This window comes from Syngnathoides biaculeatus, chromosome 10 (genome assembly GCF_019802595.1).
Source record: "Syngnathoides biaculeatus isolate LvHL_M chromosome 10, ASM1980259v1, whole genome shotgun sequence".
NCBI lineage: Eukaryota > Metazoa > Chordata > Actinopteri > Syngnathiformes > Syngnathidae > Syngnathoides > Syngnathoides biaculeatus.
In genome coordinates, this window is record NC_084649.1 from 26,616,540 (window position 1) to 26,629,866 (window position 13,327).

Sequence of the window (13,327 nt, forward strand, 5' to 3'; positions counted from 1 at the left end):
GAAAAGCATTACTGGAAGTAGGCTTGGACCGTGACCCCCCCCCCCAAATGTACATGGTCTTATTGTTTTTAATTATCAGCTTGATGGCTCCGGGCCGGAGCAAATAAATGGCAGCAATAAAGTCTGATCGATCCGAGCGTCATTGAGAGCGGACCGCTCGCGCACTCAACGATTATTTGGATAATCACATTACGTTGGCCTTTTCCAGCCCCCGGGGCCAAAAGTGCGCCGGCTTTTAACCGAGATTTATACGCACGAACTTCCCTCCGCGTCGGGACTCGTCCTGATGGACGAGGGGAAGAAAACTCTTGTGGCAAGCGGACAGGATCATTTCGTGAACAAATTGGACGATCCACGAGATTTGTATGATATCCTGTACGGTTTATTTTATTCCCCTGGTGGGTCGTCGGAGTCAATCCCGGCTGACTTTTGGCGAGAGGCGGGATACACCCTGGACTAGTGTTCGGCCCATCTCAGGGCACGTCCAGACGAATAACCCTTCACTTAACATTCACGTGAATCGAGAATTCAGAGGTTTTAAAGCGAAAAAAGCTTCTTTTTGGAACGCCAAGCAAACACGGGTTGACGAAAAATCCACAAGGCCGAAACTGAGGTTCGAACCCCGGGCGCCCCGAGTGCATTTTGTTCTACTTCGCTGCTCGCGCACGCCTCAGTGCAAACGTCTCGCGATGAAAGCGCCGGCCTCCGAGGAGGTCTGACGCCGAGCCCTCCCCGTCTGACCTTCGCTGGCAGCGAGCATACGCGTCCTCCTCGACGCCTTCTGTCACCGCCACCCTGCCGCCGCGTGTGCCCCCCCCCCCAACCGCCGCCTCCTTGTACAGCTCGCTGCTTCTTGCGCGTACAACATACGCTCGACATGTTCAAGCCGGAATATCTGACGGCGTTGCCGCAAGGGTACGGTGGATCGTGTTCGCGTGCACTACACCGCTGCATTTAAAGAGGAAACATGTCAAAATACGAAGATAACGGATGGTTATTATATGCAAATGAAAACAACAATAAAGAACTTTTTTTTTTTTTTAACCTACAAAAGTACAAAAGCAGCGGCAAACGTCTGGAAGCCTTTTCATGGTTGACCGCTCCAAAAGTACGGTGCCCCTAAAGGGACATTGAAAAAAAAAAAAAGTTCTCATTGTAATGATTAAGTTTCTCAATGTAATGAGTAAGTTTCTCATTGTAAATGAGTAACTAGCCCATTGCATGTGTGCATGTATAAAAGACCCTTTTTCCTTCTTCAGGAAGCTACCGCGAGCAGGTAAATAGGATACGACTAATAGGTCGCCGTTTTTCGACACTCTCATGGTAATGAGTAAGTTAAGTAAGTTACTCATGACAATGAGTAAGTTACTCATTGTCATGAGTAACTAGTCCATTGCATGTGTGCATGTATAAAAGACCCTTATTCCTTATTCAAGAAGCTACCGCTAGCAGGTAAATAAACTACGACCCATAGGTAGCCGTTTTTCGACACTCTCATGGTAATGAGTAAGTTAAGTAAGTTACTCATGACAATGAGTAAGTTACTCATTGTCATGAGTAACTAGTCCATTGCATGTGTGCATGTATAAAAGACCCTTATTCCTTATTCAAGAAGCGACCGCTAGCAGGTAAATAAACTACGACCCATAGGTAGCCGTTTTTCGACATTCTCATTGTAATGGGTAAGTTACTCATTACAATGAGTAAATTACTCATTGTAATGAGTAAATAGTCCATTGCATGTGTGCATGAATAAAAGACCCGTATTCCTTATTCAGGAAGCTATTGCTAGCAGGTAAATCAGCTACAACCCATAGGTAGCCATTTTTCGACACTTTGATTGTAATGAGTAACTTACTCATGAGTTACAATGAGTAAGTTACTCATTGTAATGAGTTAATGATTACAAGTTACTCATTTCAATGAGAAACTTTTTTTTTTTTTTTTTTTTTTTTTCAATGTCCCTTTCGGGTCTCCGTACAAAAGAGAAGAAAAACTTGGAAAAAAATTGCCATGAGATGTATCTAGCTTGGGCCACTCAAGGTTGCCGTGGCTCCTAACTGCGTTCGAGTCCTCATCAGGCGCTCGTTCACCACCACTAGTGCATCGTTGTTCAACTATCCATGCAAGCGACATATAGCGACGGGTAGAACATGAAAATGTTGCGTCATTTGAGTGCAGAAGATACATCATCAACCCGCATACAATATACATTTTTTGTGACACTTTTGGAGCTTTTTATTCTAATGTAAAAAAAAAAAAAATGCGCCTCAGCTTACTAAAAAGGTTGAAACCCTGACTTAAACAAGGCACGAGCCCGTTGAAAAAATGCGACTACCGTGTCCAACGCGAAAGCGTCTCTTGTAACGCGGAGCAGGCCTGGCTGTGTTTCCACCCTCTGGCAGCGCATCCTCACTTTTCATTTAATAGCATGCAAAGAGCATCGCTTTATTGCACAAATCGTGCAAAGCAAAGACGTGACTCATTGCTACTACACACAGTAATCCGCTTGCAGGCGGTACTGTACAATTAGCGGCGGGTTCAGAAAGCGACAGAAAGCAACCAAACCATCCGAGCTATCACGTGGAAATGTGGAATTGAGCGTCACGGGTTTCAAGCAGAATTTTCATCAGCGACCTCTTCTGAGGAGGGAGGACGGCTAACCGTGTTTTGCCGCCGCTTGCACGGCGGCCATCTTCAGCAAACGCGCAGGCCACGTTTAAGGCGACTTCCTTTCAATTTGCGTACCGTAATTTGCGGACTATGAGTCGCGACTTTTTTCACACGATCTCAACCCTACGGCTTATTTGTGCATTATTTTTTTCTATCAGCCGCAAAAGGTAAGAGTGGGACCGGCGGAATATATGTGCCGAGGGAGTGACTTTTACCGGTAAGTTTTTTTTTTTTAAACAGGCCTTGTTAGTGCCGTGCCAGCGTTAGCCGGTTGCTGCATCGTCTCAGTGATTTCGTGATTTTTTTTTTTTAAATCAGTCCTGTTCATACCACCGTTTTGTTGCTATGTTAAGCTAACGTATTAAAACTTTGAGAACTCTTTCTGTGTACCGTCTTTCTTTGTAAATATTTCATGTTTCAACATAGGTTTCAATGCGGGCACTTGCGGCTTTCACACAGGTGGGGCTTATGTATGCACCAAATGGTATTTCCTTTACAACTGTACTGGGTAAGCGTTCTAATCAGGTGCGCTCTGTAGGCTGGAAATGACGGTATTTGCAAGAAGCCGGGCTGTGGTCCAAACACCAAATTAAGACAACTTTCACAGTTACGGCGAACCCTTGGGGGATACTGCATGCTCCGGAGCCACCCGCTGGGGGTCATAATACACAATATATAGTGCAGTATTTTTATCGACTCACCCCAAAATACATTTAAACTGATTACGTTTAAATTGGTGGTTTTCAAACTGGGTGGCGCGGCCTCGAGGGGTGCCGGAGTGTTTCAGCTCCCGCTTGAGAAATTTCCAATCACCATATTTCCAATTTTCAGCAGTATCACCTGCCCCCCACCTCAGAGATAATATCAAGCAGTGTGTGGGGCGGTCAAAAAAGTGAAAAGCGCCGCTATAAATTTAAACAGTTTTTAAACACAATTGCAAATCTTTAAACAAAAATACTGCAAGCATAAAAGGTATAGAAAATTCTTTATATTCTACTGTGCTACATTTGTGCCTTTAAGAGGCGGGGCTTCGAGTGACTGTGAGCCGTGGCCAACAGCAGCTCACGCTTTGTGTGTATTTGTGTTAATGTACCGGCGGCTCTCCTTCACCACATGGGGGGGGGGGGGCATTCAAGTGAGGAAGTAAAGATAATTAAATATGACAGGAAGTCCTCCTCGCCAGTAGTTGGCACTACACTACTGTTGTTTGATACGTACACAAAACATCACGTGCTTTATAAAGAAAGAAATGTCTTTCCTCTGTTATTTGTCATGCGGTAGTTGATCAATTATGCATCAAAAGTTGTGGTAAAAGTCAAAGCATAGGACTGAGAAAAACAAAAAAGGTGCATCAAACTCCCCTTATAAAAATAGCAAAACAAATCTCTGCGATACAGTGGGAGTTTCTGCGTTGGAGAAACAGATACGTCCCGCAAAAAAAAATAAAGAAAAGAAAGACAATGGTGGTCCATGAAGACGAAAGCGCAATCTAACGCCAAATGGCAATCCCACACTGTACAGCCTGTGCTCGTGCTCGCACTCGCTGGGCCCAGAACTGCCTGCTGTAATTAAGGCTGACACGATGTTTACGTAACCTCCGAGCCTCCCAAACCAGATGCAATTATAAGCTCCTGGTCAGGGTGACAACCCCCCCCCCCCCCCCCATCCCTGTAGCCTAGCGCCAGAGTCCCGTGAGTCAGCCTGGTTCTGGAGTGTCACCGGGCGGAGGTGCGGTGTGGGAGTCATTTTTTTATTATTTTTTTTTTTAACAGCTCCCCGCGACGCCGGCTCCCGCCGCATAATCCGAAGTGACGGGCACCTCGACGGAGAGGGTGCACAGCCCCCCCAATTTCCGCAAGAAGCCGAGGGCCGGGGCGGCGGCAGACTTATTGCGGTCCGGCTCGAGAACACGAGAGAGAGAGAGCGGGCCGGGGGCCTGGTTCCAAAGCTTAACTGCACTCACGGGTCCTCATTAAGCCACCGCGCCAGTGACTTAAATCCAAACAGACAATAAAAAGAGGCCGGCGTTAGACTAAGAGGCGGCCATCTTGGACTCCCGGCATGGTAATGGCCACTTTGCGGAGCTGCAAGGCAAACAGATTCCTGTAAACGCGGATGTTTTGCTCCGATGGCTCAATTCAGGGGAACATTTAAAAGGATTCTGGCGCACGGTAATGGGAGGGACTGCGTGGTTGGACAAATGCAATATGCCCGCCGTAACTAACTGAGCGCTCGAGGTGCTTCGGTCAAACAACACGGCGGAGGTTGAACGTAACGCCGTCGGGAGGCTAAACGAGAAGAGAAAAAGCACAGTCGGGCTCGGGAAGGCGGCTTGCCGTGCTTAATGACGCACTTGATTGAGACGATTAAAGAGCAAATCGATGCTCAAGTCCTTCGAGGATGAGAAAACTTCACGCGCCAGAGCCGAAACAGTTCAAGCTCAAATGTTTGCGGAGGAGCTCGGGAGAGATTTGGAGATGTCTCTTGATAGAACCCTTGAAAATAGAAGCTGGATTTACTCCCCATCCATTTTTTGCCACACCGCTTACTCTGTTCACGCTCGCTTGCGAGGAGCTAAAGACGAATCCGGCTGACTTTGGCCAAAAGACTGACGACGACCAAAAGTGGTTTCCGCCCGGTCAGAGGTCACGGACTAATCCCTCGCAATATATCGCACTTCATTTGTTGATGAGTTTTAAAGTTATTCACAACATCTCCGATACGATCACCTTTATGGGAAAATTGATTGAAACGTGGCAGCAGTGACAAACACAGAAGGTCAATCGTGCGAATGTCCTTAGCAGATAAAGAAATCTCACAGAGAAGCTTTTCCCTTTAAAACGCAAGCCAAAGTCACCGACTTTTATAAAAACTAAATAAATCCACAGTGCCCACACTCATAACAATATCGACAAGAACAAATACAAGATGCACAGTTTAGCTTCCTTTGCTACGGCTTCAGGACTGAATCACGAGTACCGCTAATGTTTTTTTTTTTGCTAACTATATTACCAAAACCGCGAGTGTGACGAGTAGTACGAAAGGTTCGTCCAGGAACTTGCCTCTGTTCACGTTATTCAAACGGGAAACGTGCTCAAATTGTGTTGAGGCTGACCTCAAATGGACAAAATACATTTTTTTGGCCTTGGTTGATCCCCCCGCGCTTCCGCCGGTGATTTTAAATGAGGGTCACACCGAGCACTGTAGCCACTAGCAAAAAAAAAAATTGATACCCCATCTAAAAATGTTTAGTACTGCCCGTTTTAAAAAAATTACATTATATCAAAAACATCTGAACATACTATTCAATCTGAATTTAAAACACAGTAAATATGATATTCTTTTTTTGTTTTACTCAAAGTCCGTTTGAGCATGTACCGTAATTCCTGGCCTACAGACTGCACCTGGTTACAAGCCTCACAGAGTACATTTGTAAAGGAAATACTATTTGGTACTTACATACGCCGCAGGTGTGTAAAAGCCACAAGTGCCCACATTGAAACACGAGATATTTACAAAGAAAGACGGTACACAGCTAGCGTGGTGCTAATGCTAACGCTAGCGCAGCGCTGACAGGGCCAGTTAAAGAAAAAAAAAAATTACCAGTAAAAATCACTGAGACACGCCAGTAACACAGCAGCGACACGCTAGCACTAGTGCAGCACTAACATGGCCGGTAAAACTCACTTCCTCGGCACATATATTCCAGTCTCACTCTTACCTTTTCCACTCGAGTGCCCCCTTCCGGTAATTCGAAAAAAATGCACAAATTAGCGTGTGAATTAAGTCGCGGCTTGTAGCACGGAAATTACGGTACATGCGCACATGCGGGAGATACACTCCCTAACTTTCGAGAACAACCCAAGCTAAACTTAGCTCCTCCCCCAACATACAAAGCTCATCTTTAAGTCACGACGTCTCACTTCAACGTACTTCCTTGACACCAATTACTGTACTTGTTAGACAGAGCAGGAAGCACACAGGGTAGACTACACACACACACCAAAAAAAAAAAAAACCCTCAAATTTGCAAATAGACCCGTTCACTCTATATTACCATTGGCAAATATTAGATATGCATCCATTTTTTTTATCCACAATCTGATTCTATAGTGAGACATCCCAGTCCTTGCATGTGTTCTCTAATTTATGCGACCATGACACGTTTTAATTTAGCTACTTAAGGGCAAAAAAAAAAAAAAATGGAATACGTACAGAGTGAACGCAGCCTAAAAGGCAAATCTCCTCCAGATGAAAAAACTTCTTTGCCTTTACCGGACTACTTGCCCACAATCACCGAGGCACATTGTTTAAAATAACGGCGAGTGGCCGAGCGAGCCCGCAATCACCGCCGAGCGTGGGCGCCGATTTGCAAACGACGGCCGCGAGGTTGAAGTGGGAGGGCCGGCCCGGTTCCGTCTGTCCCGTCGTCGACGGCGCTCTCGCGGTCTGCGCGCTCTGCGTTTTGCGCTCGCGGATCGGTGAGTGCATTCAAGAGGAGGCCTAATGGCGTTCACTCATCCAGCGGCCTTCACGTTTTTTGTTTTTTTTACTTTGCTATTCATACGACTGGAAACTTTCACTTTTCGTGAACTCGCCCGCCTTCCAAATGTCTCTTTCGGCTACTTGATACGAGGCCGCTTACCAGCCTGGTTGGTGGTGATGTTGACGGAGGAGTAGTGTGGCGAGTAGGGACTCTGGTCCGACACGCCGTTGACCGCCTGCACCTCGAAGGTGTACTGCGTGTGGGCCAGCAGGTCGCTGATGTACACCCGCGGCTCCGTCAGGCCGAGCTGGCGCGGCAGGAACTGGACGTTGTCGCCGCAGCGCGTGCAGCCGCCGCGGCCGCCGCCGCAGCTCTTGCAGATGATGTTGAAGACGACGTCCTCGCGGCCGCCCGAATCCCGAGGGCTCGTCCACTCCAGCATGACCGAGGTCTCGTTGACAATGGAGATGACGTTTTGGGGGGACGAAGGGACCGCTGGAGGACACCAAAAAAAAAACGCGTTACACCTCCGTGGCAACAGTGAAATTTTAGATTCGGATGATGACATATTTTCGATTCGATTTTGATATTTTGATGCATTTCACATTGAAAAGAAGGAAAGCTTTTAACAAATAACCCGCATAATATCAATCACTCGGGTTTCCCCAGTAACGACGACACACCGATTGGATCAATACTAAAGCTCAGCGAGGGCCGGGCCGCCAAAGCTCCCACGGGATTCCCATTGAGCGGATCCCATTTTCCGAGCCGGCGCCCACATTGAAGCGTTTTCGAGAGCACTTTTCCCACGAAGCGGCATCGTGAAGTGGATAAAAAAAACAAAAACAAAAAAACTGCTTCTTAGCAGGCCCCGCCCACATCGCGGCTGACGAGGCAAACAAATGTTGCTCTTATTTCAGGCATGAGCACCTAATTATGGTTAATGAAGTAAACAATTTCATTCCGCCCACATAACTGTTATTTAAGTGACGGCAATTAATGACTTCCGGCTCTGGAAAGAACGCCCCCCCCCAAACACCCGACGTTCCCTCTGATTTTTTTACGCGTCTGAGCAAACACACAAAGCCCTGTGAGCGCCCCCTTTGACCACTCTGGGCAACATCAAACGTATGCACCGTGGTCAGATCAGCGTCATCCATACGTCTCATTTAAAAATTCGGATGACAGCATTTACATTCCAATCAGAACATTTTTAAAAACTATTTTGTGTTTTCGCTAACTTACAATGAAAATGTCAACAAACCCAAAAAATACATTGTTCACCAAAGCAAGCCAACTAGGAACTATAAATTTTCAAAGGTCGCTACCAATTTTTTTTCATGAAATTTTTTTTTAACCCACAATGATATCCCCGTCTGTTTTTCTTGGTGTAAAACTGAATTATTGCTTGCAGAATATCTTTCGCAATGCATGTTGAAAGGTGAATGACGCTCCCAAACTGTTTGAGGATTAATGTTATGTTGCCTCATATTTTTAAAATACAGAATTAGCTTTTTGGGCACTGTAGCATCTGCGCTTATATCCTCGATCAGGTTGTGCCAATGTGGAATTTTAACATTATACGCCATCTCATCCCGTACTTTGTACTTTGGCTTCAGACCGGACTTTTTTTGTACTCAAAAAAAGAGAAAATCTCATCCAGTTTCACCACTTTTTCTCCGATTATTCAGATACCCATACACATTCATTAAAGCAACAGCACTTCTTTTTGTTTTTTTTTTTTTATACTTTTACCATTATTACAGAGAGTAAACATGAGCACCGTGTCTAACTCGTCTTTGCTCTACGTTGCCCAGATTGTGTTTCTAACTAAAGCACTGGTGGCGGTGGGGTGTTTGTAATTACGAGTGTACCCCTTTCGGAGCGGATGGGGCGGTGTCAGGTAAACCAGGAAGTAGAGAATGTGGCCCGGTGTGGCCGAGCAGCAGCTCATTGTGAGATGCAAAAATACAAAAAAACGCCAGGCTGTAGTTCCCTGCGCCGAGAGTGTGCGACAAGTGCGCAGCTTAGAGGGAACTTTGCACCCCCCGGATCTTGGTTGCGTCTCCTACATGGAAACGCAGCACCTCCTCGGCGTCTCTTTATTAAGAAGGAGAATTAACGGCAACACCATCGATAGCTCAATCAATGAAGATCTCGTTTTTTTACGTCTTTTTTGCATCATGTCGCCATCTGCAGAGGTGGAAAAGAGCAACAAGGCCATTCTGTCAAAAGAAGGAGTGAACATGTAGTCGTGTTCACGTTTCGGTTTAGGGAAAAATAAAAACTTTTTAAACTTCCGCATTAGGATTAGGTGGGTGGCTTCGGGAGGCCCTGCCTGAATCGAGGTGGGGGCGGGGGGGGGGGGGGGGGTCGTGTCGCCCTTAATGCCAGCGACGTGACGCTGCGGCCGCTCTACCCGGTTCACAACAGCTGCTCGATTCCCAGTGACGGGGGCTTATGCAAATCCCTTTTGTTGCCGGGGGGGGGGGGGGTGGGGGTTGAGGGGTGGGAGGGTGCGTCATCTCTTCCTTTCAGCACACACACAAGCGAGCGAAGGAAACACAACGCCACCAAATTGTTCAAAGGGTCCGTTTTTTTTTTCCCTTCTTCTTTCGTTCTTGTCCTCGCCCGCTTTTGTTTTAGGTGCGCCCGAATCCTCCCCCCCAAGCGCCCCCAACCTCCATCATCATCCCTGCGTCCCTTCATCTCGGCTTCAAATTCACATTCAAATTCCAGACGGCTTCATTGGCATGACAAGAGCCGAGGCGGGCTCCGCTCACAATGTGCCGGCTCGGCTTGGCCCGGCCCGGCCCGGCCCGGTAACCTCTGATGGGGGCCTCGTGTTTGTATTTGGAAGTGGCACACTATCAACTTGAACACGTGACAGGCACGTCTTTGAGAGCGCTTGTGTGCGACATGTTGAACACTTCAAGTCAGCATTCAGTTCATTGCAGCGCATCCGTTTGAGACCCCCCCCCCCCTCTCCCCCCAGTAATCGTTGGAAATCCGCCATACGGAGAGATTGCAGAAAAAACTTTTGTTTTAAAATCGTATTTGAATGGAAAAGCAATAGTGGCACGCATACAATGCCGAGAAAATGCTGGGAATATTTTAGCATCACTTCCTGCTCCACTTTTTGCTATTGTAGGCCGAAATGAGTCGGGGACAAATTTCAAGTTGTGACTTATCGTGCGGTCTTGTCAAGTAAGTGCAAAAGTCTTTCAGCAACAAAACCGCTTGGAAACTCAATTTGAAATCGCCGTCAGTGGGACGTCGTCATGCCAATTAATATTCAAGTATGTGCCCACTTTGTGGTTGCTCCCTGAGGGGGGGGGGCGGGGGCGGGATTGCTGAGTGACAACACAGCTGCATCCCGTCGCAAAGCTACTACATTCCGTCAACCGCCAAACTCTGAGAAGCTGAGGAATAAACAGTTTATATTATTAAACTATTATCATTTCTATTATACATCATAATGATGAAACTACATGGTGTAAAAAGACCAATTAAATTAGCTTGAAAAAAAATGGCTTTGTGGGCATTTTAACCCATATTATTTATGCGAACTTGATAAAAAGATATCAAAGATGATGCAAAATAATGAAAGAAATCTGATGGCATGCAAGATTTAAAGGCGCCCACCCGACACAGTGTCTGTCTCTATGTGCCCTGCGATTGGCCTCCTGCCCGACGACAGCCGGCCGACACCCTCGTGAGGATAAGCGGTTAAAGAGGTGGATGGATGGATGATAAATGGGGTTAAATTGATTTGCTGCAACACAGTTAACTGAGTAGCGAACTTGATCGCTGAAGAAATTCAAGTCTTACGTCAAAGTACAGCTTCGTGCACTTTTAGGAGGCGTGGCCAAGTGAAGTCGATCGTAGAGTGTACAAAGTAGAGTAAAGTACAGTAATACGTACTGGTGCAGGGCATCTGCAGGGGATCGGAGTCGGTGCGGTAGTAGCCGTTGCGGCAGACGCAGTTGATGGCGCCTTCGCTGGTGGTGCGACTGTTGATGGGACACTGCTTGCACGACTCGTCGCCCTGGGTCGGCTTGAAGGATCCCGACGGGCACGCTGGAAGACACAACGGGAGGAAAGGAAGAATCGTCAGCGACGTTCACGACGGAGCCCGGCCCGGCTCCGAGGACCCTTTCTCCGAGCGGGCGGTCGAGAGAATGGTGACGCCAATCAGTCATTGGGCAACTTCCTGTTCAATTTCTGACCGTCGGTCCTTGAGAAGTTTTCTTGGGTTCTGATATGACGGACATGATCGGTGAGGTCAGTTTCAAAGCTTAACTTTTTATCGAGACCGTAACGTCAAACACCCGAGCCAACTTGAAATCCTAAACGTAGCTTCAAACCCTGTTTCGAAACCCCAAAATTAAAACATAATTCAAAGCATGAAACCCTATCGCTAAACGATAACAAACGGCTTCAAATTAGAGGTACATCAATGAATCGAATATCAAATTAACAGACAAATATTTTCAGAATAAATTTTGAAACCTTGTTTAGCTATAATTGTCCAAAACTCCATAAAATCAAACCGATCGTTTTTGTGTTGAATCTAAATACAGTGGTACTTCGGTTTTTGAACGTCTTTTGAGATTTTTTTTTTTTGCTTTGGTTTTCGAACGAAAATCGGTATTCGAACACCCCGACCAGCTGACCCACGACGATTTGTTATTGTGCTTTCGAACGGACCCCTGAAAAAAATGGAAAAGCAGTGCAACCAGTTGACTCACACACGCCTCTGCTGTATTTCTACTACGCAGTTTATTATCAGGAAAAGCTAAAAAACAAAAAAAATAATTGCTCAAAAAACAATTTTTTTTATCCTTGGAACGCATTATTTCATTTTCCATTCATTGTATTGGAAAACGTGATTTGGTTTTCGAACGTTTTGGTTTTCAACCAGCTTTCTGGAACAAATTGTGTTCGTGAACCGAGGCACCACTGTAATACATTTGCAACAATTCGCTTTTATTTTGGAAGCTAATGATCAACATTTTTACGAATTTTTTTGACGGACGTTCCGGACCAAAGCAGCAACTGAATCTGAATCAATTTATATTTGTGCAATTTCTCCACCGGCAACTGGAAATAATGTTCTGTTTTCGGTTAAAGGAAGGGAAAGGATGTTTTTATACAGTTCATTGATTAATTGAAAGAATAATTGACAAATGAAATAATGATAATAATGTTTAGTTGACGTCATACTTGAAACCCGAAGTGTAAACCCTAACCCTATCTTGAAACCCTACTACCCGAGCCCTAATTTAAAAAAAAAAAAAAAATCCAACGCTCACCCGAGTTGGAAACCGTCCTTATAAACCGCGACCCTGGCTCGACTCCTAAATTCAAAAAGCTAACTTGACACCGTCAATTTCTTTTGAAAGGCTGCCTCAACGGAGTGAAACCCTTCTTTGAAATTCTAATCCAGGCTTTAAACAAACACCGAGGCATCGATATCACGAAAGCCACTCGAGCACAAAAAAATATGATCATTAATGATCCGAGACTTGCTGGTTGTGGCCACTTTTGAAGTGATTGCAAGTGACTGAGTGCTCCAAAGAAAGCAGCGACGGCGGCTCGCTGGTGAGGCCGCTCTCGGCGCGACACGCTCCTGTGAATAATTCGCACTCCTCGGCATCTGCAGTGGTTTGCTTTCTGTCCGGAGCCTTTTTAAGAGCTTCCCAGGAGAAGACGCTGACAGCAAAACCTCCACCGGAGCAACTGCGGACTACTACAGAATGTCTTGGAGTGGATCTAGTGACTTTCACTGCACTGAGAGCACAAACGCCAGCGAATGCGACACCGAAGCCTAAACTGTAAATCCCGGTTTGACACTCTACTTTGAAATTTGAAATTCTACCTTAAAACCCGACTCAGACTTGAAAGGCTCGATTAAAAACCCAACGCTATCTTTAAAACCTTAATTTGACACCCAAAGCCTGGTTTGAAACACATTATCCACATTCTCCGACAGTCATTGGATCATAAAACAACAGCATTTCTTTTGTAACTTTGACCATTAATATTGAAAGTAAACATAAGCAGCATGTCTAGCTGGTCTTTGCTCTATGTTGCCCGGACTTTGTTTCTTGAACCCCGGGACTATCTTGAATTCCTAATTTAAAGACCTAAACGTGCATTGAAACT

General features: G+C 45.9%; 1 protein-coding gene across 5 annotated transcripts in view; it reads right to left on the reverse strand.

Annotated features, from left to right (window-relative positions):
• Positions 1–13,327, reverse strand: part of ephb2b (eph receptor B2b) — a 147,951-nt gene that overhangs the window by 25,744 nt on the left and 108,880 nt on the right. For all 5 annotated transcript variants that reach the window (XM_061832106.1, XM_061832104.1, XM_061832102.1 and 2 more), the window contains exons 4-5: positions 11,084–11,239; positions 7,319–7,654 (exon numbers count right to left, since the gene is read on the reverse strand). In XM_061832106.1, the coding sequence (XP_061688090.1) occupies positions 7,319–7,654; positions 11,084–11,239 (492 nt within the window). The remainder of the gene's footprint in view (positions 1–7,318; positions 7,655–11,083; positions 11,240–13,327) is intronic.